Source organism: Oncorhynchus mykiss, chromosome 30 (assembly GCF_057628025.1).
Source record: "Oncorhynchus mykiss isolate SJ-2025 chromosome 30, ASM5762802v1, whole genome shotgun sequence".
Taxonomy (NCBI): Eukaryota; Metazoa; Chordata; class Actinopteri; order Salmoniformes; family Salmonidae; genus Oncorhynchus; species Oncorhynchus mykiss.
The window spans coordinates 28655039-28667246 of record NC_143051.1 but is presented as its reverse complement, the minus strand read 5'-3'; the positions used below and the strand labels follow the sequence as shown (position 1 = coordinate 28667246).

The window sequence follows — 12208 nt, the reverse complement described above, 5'->3', positions numbered from 1 at the left end:
AAGCACAGGTGTTGTTCAAGCAGTGCATTCACAACACCATGAGCAGGAGAGACTTTATCATGTCTGGCGCATGGGCTAAGTGAGAGACAACATTTTATTTGATATCTGTCACATACACTTTTAGCAGATTTTATTGCAGGTGTAGCGAAATGCTTCATACACTATGAAGGCCGAGGAAGCAGCAAAGATTCCATGGGAGTCATTACATGAGCCAAATTGAGCACAGCTCCCGGGGAGGAGAAACTGCAAGGTGGGCAGATGCACTCGGAACAAAACCTATGACGCCTGTTTCAGCTGTAAGCGACTTGTTTGTAGGAAGTGTTGCAATCAAGTGAAAGTGACAAAGGTTTGTGGTGACTGTCAGGATAAATGATAACAGCGAAATGAGAGCCAACTGTTGTGTGTAAAATAAACATTTTGACCGCTGTCATATGACACTTACTGTGTATTCATTATAATGCCATTATTTCTTATATGCTGATTTTCACTATTCGCAAGCTTGTGTCACGACTACAGCCGAAGTCGGTTCCTCTCCTTGTTCGGGTGGCGCTCAGCGGTCGGCATCGCTGGTCTACTAGCCATCGCCGATCCACATTTGATTTTCCATTTGTTTTGTTTTTGTTTCTACACAGCTGTTTTTCATTACCCTAATTATTGTTCATGTATTTAACCCTCTCTTTCCCCCATGGTGTTTTGCGGGATTGTTTTATGTCATGTTCAGTAATGTTGGTGACTGGTTATTTCGACGGGTGCTGTTTCTTGCCCGTGCGTAAAAGTTTATGTTTGTGTTTGGGCAAGTGTATTGTTTAACCTTGCACCATTCATTATTCTGAGTATAGTTGCGTTGTTCCCAATTCTCTGCTCTCCTGCACCTGACTGCATACACCAGCTACACCCACCATTCTGAGACAAGGGCAGAATCCCGCACCTTGAGGATATGGAGTCAGCAGGAGCAAACAACCCCGTATTAGGGGTCGAGGACCACGTCCAGCAGCATGCGGTCATGCTGCAACATCTTGGCACCGCCATGGATCGCGTCCTGCAGACTATGGATCGCTGGGATAGAAGAGGAGTGCCTCCAGCGCCTCCGCCTACACCACCAATGGCACCACTACCCACCCCTCCATCACCTGGTCCCAGTGGGATTCGGCTCGCTCTTCCGAGGGAGTATGATGGGACGGCTTTGGGATGTCAGGGGTTCCTACTCCAGCTGGAGCTTTACCTGGCAACCATTCACCCGGATCCCTTGGGCCGTGAGAGCGTGTCCACCCTTGTCTCCTGCCTCTTAGGGAAAGCCCTGGAGTGGGCCAATGCCGTATGGGGGGAAGGAGAAGCGGTGTTGGACCAATTAGAGGAGTTCACCCGCCGCTTCCGGGCAGTTTTCGACCACCCTCCTGAGGGTAGAGCGGCGGGTGAATGGCTTTTTCACCTTAGGCAGGGGACGAGGAGCACACAACAGTTTGTGTTGGACTTTCGGACCCTGGCCACCAGCGCGGGATAGAACGACAGGGCCCTGATCGATCACTACCGTTGTAGTTTGCGTGAGGACGTCCGTAGGGAGTTGGCCTGCAGGGACACCACACTAACCTTGACCAGCTGGTAGACATGTCCATCCGGTTGGATGACCTGCTGGCTACCCGCGGACGTCCAGATTGGGGTCTGTTGATTCCATCCACCAGCACCACCGCTGCAATGCCCATGGAGCTGGGAGTTGCTGCACTTAGGCCGACTGGAGGAGTGGCCGTTCCATGCACCATCTGTGGTCGCAGAGGGCACACTGCCGGTCGGTGCTGGGGAGGTTCCTCTGGGAGTCGAGGGAGCAGGCAGGGCACTCTCGTGTCACCCCAGGTGAGTCGGCACCAGGCTCACCCAGAGCCCCCAGTTGCTCACATGTTTTTATGATTTTCCCCCGCATTCCCAGCATAAGGTGCTCGTAGATTCAGGTGCAGCTGGGAATTTTATTGACAGATCATTTGCCCATAGTTTATGGATCCCCATTGTTCCTGTGGACATGCCCTTTCCTGTGCACGCCCTAGAGAGTCGACCATTAGGGTCAGGGCTAATTAGGGAGGCCTCCGCTTCACTGGGCATGGTTACGCAGGAGGGTCACAAGGAGAGAATCAGTCTCTTCCTTATTGATTCTCCTGCATTTCCCATGGTGCTGGGCCTACCCTGGTTGGCCTGTCATGAACCCACTATTAAGTAGCATCAGAGGGCTCTCACAGCGTGGTCATGAAAGTGTTTGGCGAGATGTTTAGGGGTTTCTGTCGGTGCTACTACGGTATAAGGGAACACCCCCCTGAAATGGACAAGAATTAATGGGATGTTATTGGCACCGTACGAAACGTATACACGATGTACAATACCACTCAATTGGATGTTGTTTCATTCAAAACTGATTGCAAATGCCATATGGCAAATGCCAAGTGTAACACTACAAAAATCCAATAGATGGCGAGTGCACGCCACTGTAAATTTTCATATTGCAAATGTAACACAAGACCCAAGTGTAAAATTTTGAAATTTTTTTCAAAAACGTATCACCCCCTTAAAGTGCTTTCTGGACCGTTTTTTGAAATTCTTTCGTTTTTATTTTATTTTTTTTTTTCAATTACTCATAAGAACTGTATGAACATACTTTTGTCAAATTGTATTATTTTTTTTTTTTCCTTGTCCATAAGGCATATGTTTTGTCCATTTGCAATATGATTTCATAGGAAGTCAAAAGTCGAAGTCAAGTCACTTTTTTTGTTGTTGCCGAATGCCATAAGAAATGTCCAAATGCAATATGAAAGATTTGAAATTGCCAAATCAGGATGTTATGTCCATTTGCCATGTACGATCATAGGAAGTTGGTTTACAAACCCAAAAGTCAGTGAACCATGTCCAAAAGGCATTTATACTGCCCAAATGATATATAGCACTATATGTTAAGCCATGAATCAACCTGGATGGTCTATTTGTCATGTATGATGAGGGAGAAGTTGTTTTTTAATGATTTTTTAGAAAACGTCCAAAATGACAAAAGGGCACCTTATTGGATGGCATGGGTGGGGGGTACTCCCTACCCAACCGTGGACCCCTTGCTCCCCCTTTAGGCAATAAAAAACATTTAAAAAATGTGCTTCTGGTAACACATTCCAATCACCAGGTGCACGGCTGTCCATTTGCAATATGTTTCAATGGGCATTTACCATCACGAATTTGACATGCTCAAAACTCCTGCAGAAATGCAAAATTGACTGGCACGAAGAACTCGGGATGGCCGGGCAGTGCTAGTGGTTCCTCTCCATCGCTCGATGGTGACATGAGAGAAGTGGGAAAAATGTCCAAAATGAATAGGGCTGGCCTTTTTTTGGATGGGCATGGATGGGGGTGCTCCCTACCCAACCGTGGACCCCTTGCAAACCCCTAAAGGCATTTAAAACCATTATACAAATGTTATCCTGGTAATCCGTTCCAATTACCAGGCGCACAGCTGTCCATTTGCAATATGTTTCAATGGGCAATTACCATCACGAACTTGTCATGCTCAAAAAAACTGCAGGATTGCGAAATTGACTGGCCCGATGAACTCGGGATGGCCGGTCAGTGATAGTGGTGCCTCTCCATCGCTCGTTGTGTTGATTTCATCATGTCCATTTGGTGATGTTTTTTCACTGTTGAATCATATTGCAAATATAGTGTGCATTTGCAATATGTTTCAATGGGCATTTACCATCACAAATTTGACATGCTCAAAAATACTGCAGAAATGCAAAATCGACTGGCCGGGCAGTGTTTCTGGTTCCTCTCCATCGCTCACTGGCGTTGATTTCAGAATGTCATTTTATTGATGGTAACTCACTGTATAAACATATTGCAAATGGACAAAAGTCAGCCAGCAAGTCCATCAGTCAATTAGATATCAATCTGACACCAAACTGACACCAAACCCACTTTTTCCAACTCGTTTAGAAGCCAACTATCACATAGTTCAGAGCAGGCCCAAAATTCACAGCGCCTTCAGTTTAAACCGTAATAAAAACATATAACACGTAGTTACTATCTAGCTGCGGGTTCAGTTCTGACAGTAAGTGTAGGCCTAACTGAGGCGACCTCGAATCCCAAGTTTTGGCGTGATAGGTCATTTGGAGCCCGAGCAGCGACCTTAATTGGTGCTGAAAATCCACTTTTTTCCATGCCTTGCTACGGGGTCCTTGAATGAGCTATCGGACAGAAACCTAGGTGCCTAGGTGGTTTCAATGCACCTAGTCTTGCGACACTGGGACTTTTCTAAATGTCGTCATTTTCGTAATGGTCAAAATGAATTGAAGTTATTGCAAATGTACGAGGCTGTTTCTCGGTCTGAGAACCTTCTAGAGCCACAACTCACCGTGCACTATTGACGTGAGCTCTACAACAGGTTTCTAAAGTTTCAGAGCTCTAGGTCTAACGGTTCTTTGATAATTCGGACAAAGGTAACTATTGCAGGCTCTGTCTGTCTCTTAGCCCTACACTGTGTCACTCCATCCTTGCTGTGTACGTGTGTGAGTTTTTCTTGGAAATCTGAGGGATGAATGACTGATTTTACAGTTCATGAGGGTTGCCTAATCACACATTTGAAGTTTTGGAAAGATCTGACCTTTTTAACCCTTCGAAACAGCACCTATGACACCATTTTAAGGCACTTCCAGTTGGCACACAACTTTTAAGTCTTTAAGTTAAGAATTGACTGATCTACACAGGGTTGAATGCAGTGATTTTCACAAATGCAGGTTATGAATATCAAAACAAACAAATAAAATATTTTATTTTCACATTTTCCAATTAAGAACATTCAAAACAAAAGTGAAAAGATATTAGACAACGATAGGACAAAGTGACAGTAAAAGATGAGCGTAAAAAAAATAAAAAAATAATAATATATATATTATATAAACAAACATACAATAAGAAAAATAATAATAACGAGACATTGGATCACCTGCCGTAGGCTACATATTATACATTACGTGTGAAACATTATGTGAGGATTATATATAGATTCAATCAATGAGATGTGGGTGGAGATTCTCCATATAGTCAATAAAAGGTTGCCAAATTCTGTCAAATGTCTAACTTATTCCTCAAGCAGTAAGTGATTTTCTCCGAAGGGATACAACTATTAACTTCCGATAGTCACATTGCAACTGGCAGGGAGGAATCCAATTTCCATTTCAAGGCAATACATTTCTTGGCAATCGCTAGCAATATTTCTGTTAGCTTTATAGTATGGCTTTTTCTAAGATTGGTGTTAGTAAAGTTACACAGTAGACAGACCTCCGGGTCTAAAGGGAATGCAACCCCATGAATTGAGGATATGGTATCGCATACCCCCTGCCAGAAACCGTGTAGTTTTGAACACTGACAAGTGGAATGGAGGAATGTTCCTTCATCTGAGCCACATCTAAAACATAGGGAGGAGATATCTGGGTTGAACTTGTGCAGTCTAGATGGGGTGATATAGAGCTGATGGAGGAAATTAAACTGGATCAGTCTGTATCTGGAGTTCAATGTGGATGTAACACCATCGGTCACTCCATAGATCCTCATCAAGATCAATACCCAGATCTTTTTCCCATCTAAGTCGGGGTTTATCTAGCCCAGGCAGTGTTAGTCCTGACATAAGAGCATCGTATACATGGGAAATGGTCTTGAACAGTGGTTAGTCTGCGTGGCAGAGTTGTTCTTAGGTAGGTTCCATTGTCCCTTGAGAGTCACCCTAATAAAGTTTCGTAGTTGTAGGTAGCTAAAGAAGTCCCTGTTAGGCAAGTGATATTTCTGTTTCAGCTGCTCAAAAGACATAAGAACTCCCTCCTCGTAACAATGTTCCAGAAGAGTGATCCCCTTATCAGACCATGGTCTGAAGTTACTATTCTGGAAAAACATAGGGATCAATCTATTGTTCCATAAAGGGGTTTTAGGGGAAAGGAATCCCCCTCGTCCGAACAGCTCATGCAGTTTGCACCATGCCAGGACAGAATGTATGATTAAAGGGTTGTCTGTGATGGTTTTTATAGATTTTCTGTCCCATTTGTACAAATATTCTACCCCAGTGTCATCATTTACCTCAAGCTTTTCAATGTTCAACAATGAGGGAGAGGGACCATTGTCAAACCTCTGAGCCAGAAACCTAGACTGTGCAGCCCAGTAGTACATTCTAAAATTGGGGAGGTTTAAGCCCCCTTGACTGTAATCAAGGGTCAGTTTATCCAGGCCAACCCTAGGGGTTTTGCCGTGCCAGATAAACCGTCTGGTCAGCTTGTCGAGAGAGGGAAAAAATGCTGCGGGAACAGGGATAGGGAGAGATTGAAACAGATATAGAAATCTGGGCACGATATTCATTTTAATTACATTGATTCTACCCAGTAGAGTGAGAGGTAAGTCCATCCATTTACAAAGGTCAACCTCCACCTTTTGCAACAAACTGGCCAGATTTAGTTTATAGAGGTTGTTCAGATTACCATCCACCATTATGCCCAAATATGTGAAGCTTATAGGCGACCATCTAAAAGGAAACTTGTGCTTGATGCTATGATGGTCAAAGACAGACAACGGTAAGATTTCGCTTTTATCAAAAGTGTCCTTATATCCAGAGAAAGAACTATAACACTGTCGTAGGATCTGCAAGTGAGAGAGGGAGTGTTCTGGGTTTGTTAGACATAAGATAAGGTTGTCCGCAAAGAGTGATAATTTATGGGTATGGGGGCCCACCTCAAAGCCATGTATGTCAGGGCACGTTCTAATAGCCTCAGCCAACAGTTCGATGGTGAGGACAAAGAGGTGGGGGCTAATTGGGCAACCTTGTCTGCTCCCCCTATAAAGAGGGAAAGAGGAGGAAGTAATCCCATTGGTAGCAATCCTAGCTTTAGGAGATTTGTAGAGTGATTTTATCAAATTTACAAACACGGTACCTAAACCGAACTTTTCCAAGATGCGAAAGAGGTATGGCCATTCAACCAAAAATCCCACCCACCCCGATTTGTCAGACTAAAACAACAATCCCAACAATCAAACATGAATACTGAATACACTTGTAGAGATATGTTGCTGCTCGCTTTCCATCTTGCTCTTACTAGCTAAACCTTGGCGTAAACTAAAACCTGCGAGCTCTCTAAATTGAAAACAAACGTTGTGAATAGATATTTATGGCTGAATATTTACTGCCCACGGTAAGGGATGCTTGAGTCTCTTTTTGAAAGATTAACATAAATGAGGGGGAAAGCAGTGGGCCTAAGCCCACTTATTGCTTCGCCCAGTAGATATGGACTAAACCAAAATAAACTCTCCTGTAAATGTAATAGAACTCACCCCGGAAAGATACGGTTAGTTGAAAATGTACAAAAAATGTACAAATCACTTATAGTGACCGGGAGATACCAGCAGTTCAATCCGTATAAGAGAAAACAAACAAACTGCATTTTATCCCCCAGAGAGACCGTCCTGGCTCAGACGTTGCTCAGTTCTTTGAGAAAAGTGTGCACTTCTCCTGGTGTGTTGAAGAGATGGCTTCGGCCTTTGTACTGAACTTTAATCCGCGCAGGGTGGATGAGGTAGCCGGTGATGTTCTTCTCCTTCAGTGCTTTGGCGGCAGGTCTGAACTGCTTGCGACGTCTGTCGAGATCCGCGCTCATATCTGGGAAAAGGCTGACCCTCTTTCCATCGATGGTGATGTCCCCTTTGGCTCTTGCGAGTTGCAGTATCTTCTCTCTGTCTTGGAAACGGAGGAACCTGATCAGGACGGCTCGTGGGGGCTCATCTGGCCGGGGTTTCGGCGCTGATGTTCTGTGGGAGCGTTCGATTTCCAGCGGCTTGGTGAAGTTGATTATGCCTAGGACCTCCGGGATCCATTGAGTGAAGAAACGGACCTGGTCACGGCCCTCCCTGTCCTATTTCAATCCCACCACAAGGATATTTCTACGTCTACTCTGGTTCTCCATCTGATCTACCTTGTTTTTGAGGTAGGCATTGTCCTTTTTCAGTTGTATCAAGACCTGGTCATGTCTAGCGATGGTATCTTCAACTGTGCTAATGCGCAACTCTGCCTCAGTCGTTCTCAAAAGGAGATCATTCATGGAAGATTTCAGGTCGTCAATGGAAGAATGGAGTTCAGCCGATTTCTTATCAATTTTCAGAGAAAGACCTCTGTTACCATCCTGAATTTCCCGGAGGAGAGTAGCCAGCATGTCGGCAGGCTCGCAAGAGGCTGCTGAGAGCAACAGTCTGGAACTGTCGTCTGAGTTATGAGGGCTAATGCTAATCTTGCTAGCTGTAGCGTTATCGTTATCTTGGGAGTCAATGACGTTTTGGTCGTCCTTCTTGCCTCTCGGTCGGAGGTGCATGGCTCTTTGGGAAGGTAAGTACTTGACAATTTATCAGCCGATGTTAGAATATTGTTTCAACGTTGTTATTTAGGTAAAAATAGAATAACTTTGAAGAGCTCGGTTTGTCAACGTCTGCTCAGCTCCGCGGTATCACGTGCTCCATCAAAACACCTTTAGGGTGAATTTAACCACTTCCGGATGCTCCAGGAAGCTTAGAATCAATACAGGTAGACCTCATAGTGGCCTGATGAGTTGTCATAACAGACAGGTTCATAAGGCATTACTAACCTACATAGGCTTCAGGTTGAATTTAGGGGTGCAGGCAATGTATTTCTATGGGGAGTGAAGTCAATGCAAGCTGTTTGATGTAAACACCTTTTAACTGTTAAGGGTTAATGCCACATGGTCAAGGTTAGGCTTGTACAGATCGGGAGGACCTCGAATTGTGCTTCTCACCCTAATGGTTCTCGCACTGTCACCCAAAACCACCTGAAATTTAGGGCCAGGCTTCATTTTGGGCCTTCGCGGTCGCTGCGCTCAGACTGAGGTGTGTTACAGGCTACAGCTTCCTCCCGATTACCGTATTAACCCCTCGTTTCATGTGTCTCTCCTCAGGCCGGTGGTGGCTGGTCCGCTCCAGGAATCTGAGGTGCGGGAGGTTCCACCGCCCCCTCTGGACATCGAGGGTGCTCCGGCGTATGCAGTTCGGTCCATACTGGACTCAAGGCGTCGGGCGAGGGGCCTTCAGTACCTTGTGGAGTGAGAGGGGTACGGTCCGAAGGAGAGATGCTGGGTGCCGGTGGAGGACATTTTAGACCCTTCGATGCTGCGGGAGTTCCACCGTCTCCATCCGGATCTCCCTGCACCTCGTCCTCCGGGTCGTCCCCGAGGCCGGCGTCAAGGGGGGGAGGGAGGTACTGTCACGACTACAGCCCAAGTTGGTTCCTCTCCTTGTTCGGCGGGGCTCGGCGTCGCCGGTCTACTAGCCATCGCCGATCCACTTTTCATTTTCAATTTGTTTTGTCTTTATTTCTACACACCCGTTTTTCATTCCCCTAATTATTGTTCATGTATTTAAACTCTGTTTCCCCCATGGTGTTGTGCGGGATTGTTTTATGTCATGTTCGGTAATGTTGGTGACTGGTTATTTCGACGGGTGCTGTTTCTTGCCCGTGCGTAAAAGTTGATGTTCGTGTTTGGGCAAGTGTATTGTTTTACCTTGCACCATTCATTATTCTGAGTATAGTTACGTTGCTCTCAATTCTCTGCTCTCCTGCGCCTGACTGCATACACCAGCAACACCCTCCATTCTGACAGCTTGGCACGTTTTGGGTATTTTATTTATTTTGTTTTTATAAAAATAAGCTTTTTACTGTGTTTCATCATACACGCTTTTTGTTACATCGTAATATATTTTACCTATAGTATAGCCAACAGTAACATAAACTGATGAAAATGTTATGTTCTCTCAAATATTCCCATTTCGTATTCTAACGTTACCTAACACCTTCAAAAACACAGCTAAATTACATTAACACGAAAGAGGCTCCAATGAGACCAGGCTTTTGTAGTTAAATTGATTAATTAGACTGGTGGCTATTTGTACTCCCCGAGGCCCCGCTATTCTACTGAATATATGCACACGGTCATACCATCATGGCACTTTGAGGATGAAAGGATCAGAGTTTTTTTCTTTTATGATATTTGTGTGAAAGTACTGCTAGAGTGTTAAATACACATATTTAGGAAAAGTCAGGTACAGGTGGGTTCAAGGTTTTTATTGAAATGACAATTGAACATGTCAGATTGACCATCTTGGCGGATCTAGTGATAAGCCCCTTCCCCCGTTTCCTGCCCCCCAAGGCCCCTCTCCCCAGTTCCCCTACCCTGCACCATCATAATAATAAAGTAAAATATACAATAAGTAACCAATTTCAAACTTGGAAAAAAATAAAGACAATGAAAACAAAAAAGATATGAGAGATGTAAGCCTAATCAGTAAACAAATGGGACATCTGATGTTGCATGCAATATCACTTAATCCATTATCTTCATTTATTACTAGGAATATGCTTTGAACGACAAACATAAATGTTTTATATTTTATACATAACATAAACATATGACTAAGTAAATATAAAAGTATTTATTCATCAATGCCACAAAATGTGCAAGCATTTCGCTACACTCGTATTATCTGCTAACCATGTGTATGTGACAAATAATATTTGATTTGATGTATAAATGTTTTTCTTTGTAATGTTGAAATACATATTTATCCAATCCAGTATACATTGTACAATCAATTGGTGAGAGAACTTCAAAGTTGGTTCCTGTTTCAATCAAGTCTTTGGACCTAACAACAACACCTTAATGATTGGTTGACAAATAGTGTCTCCAACTAGCCAGGCGATGGCTGCATGATGCAGCCAGTCAGAAGCAACTGCAGCAACTTGAAGGGGACCTTTGATCACATGGTTTTTGTAAAGTTCATGCAGTCGACATGTAGGCAACACACTTTGAAAGGTGTGACCAACAATGGTCACCAACCTAGCAAAATGTATCCGCTCGATCATTTCCATTGGCATCACCAGCGGAAGATCATTTTCTCTGTTACTGTGCTATATGTACTTGTCCATTCCCATTGTGTCATTGTTCCAATGAAGACCATTGATGAAGGCTGGAACTTTAATAAAATAATGAGTTTTTCATGGTGAGTGAGCATTGCTGTAACGGATCTCGTCCTCCTCTTCTGAGGAGGAGTGGCGAGAAGGATCGGAGAACCAATGTGAAGCGTGGTAAGTGTCCATAATGTTTAATCAAAAGCAACAGAACACTGGAACAAAATAATAAACGTGAATAAACGAAACAGTCCCGTGTGGTAACTGACACGGAAGACAAACACCCACAACTCAAAAATGAAACCAGGCTACCTAAGTATGATTCTCAATCAGGGACAACAATTGACAGCTGCCTCTGATTGAGAACCATACTAGGCCGACCACAGAAATACCAAATGATAGAAAAACGAACATAGACAACCCACCCAACTCACGCCCTGACCATACTGAAACAAAGACATAATAAAAAAACTAAGGTCAGAACGTGACAATTGCACCTTTTCCTTTTCAATGATAGCTTTGCAATGGAAAAATCGATGCTCACTTAAAGTTCATATTCAATTTAGAATTATTAACACAATGTTTAGCATATTTATATATTTTTCATTTCTTTAATACACATGATTTCCAATGTTCTATTTGTGACACGTAAGGTGTGGGTTGATGGTCACTAGACTTGATACTGAAACTTACAGATTATTCTAATATCTGTTGATAGTGATTGACGCCAGACTGGAGGTCCAAGTACAAGGACAGAGGATACACTGATTATTCACTGTTGTATTGAATTGATGACATTGTGTGATTCTGTAGCAGCTGACAAAGTAACTGCCGTTTTGTTTGGACTTCATACAAGCCTCTTGGACTGGTGTTTACAGAACATTTGGTGCTGTCTGATTAGGATATAAAGGGCCTGTTTCAAAGAGGCCAGTTAGACATTTTCTCTGCTTCTGTGCTGGGAGGTGTCTGCCTGTTGCAACTTGTAATAAAGCGGATTGACTTTTTGATTGACTATGTCTGTGACTGCTCTTCTCTTTTGTTGACCTAGAAATTCCTATTACAAGTTGATTTCAACTCCAGGTAAAGATATTGTGACCTTGATCTTCATGTTCATGTTCCTTTGCGAAAATGGCGTGGGGCTCAAACGTATCGTTAAAGGCACTTTCATTGATGGCTTGGGTTTATATTGGTCTAACACTAGCCCAGCTCAACACTGGAAAAGGCTACTTTAATGCGGGTGAG

General features: G+C 43.8%; 1 protein-coding gene across 1 annotated transcript in view; it reads left to right on the top strand.

The window, feature by feature from the left end:
• Positions 1–1605: 1605 nt before the first annotated feature.
• LOC149970248 (uncharacterized) overlaps positions 1606–12208 on the top strand; it is a 121790-nt gene continuing 111187 nt past the window's right edge. The window contains exon 1 of the mRNA XM_090228341.1: positions 1606–1783. Coding sequence (XP_090084467.1) covers positions 1606–1783 — 178 coding nt within the window. The remainder of the gene's footprint in view (positions 1784–12208) is intronic.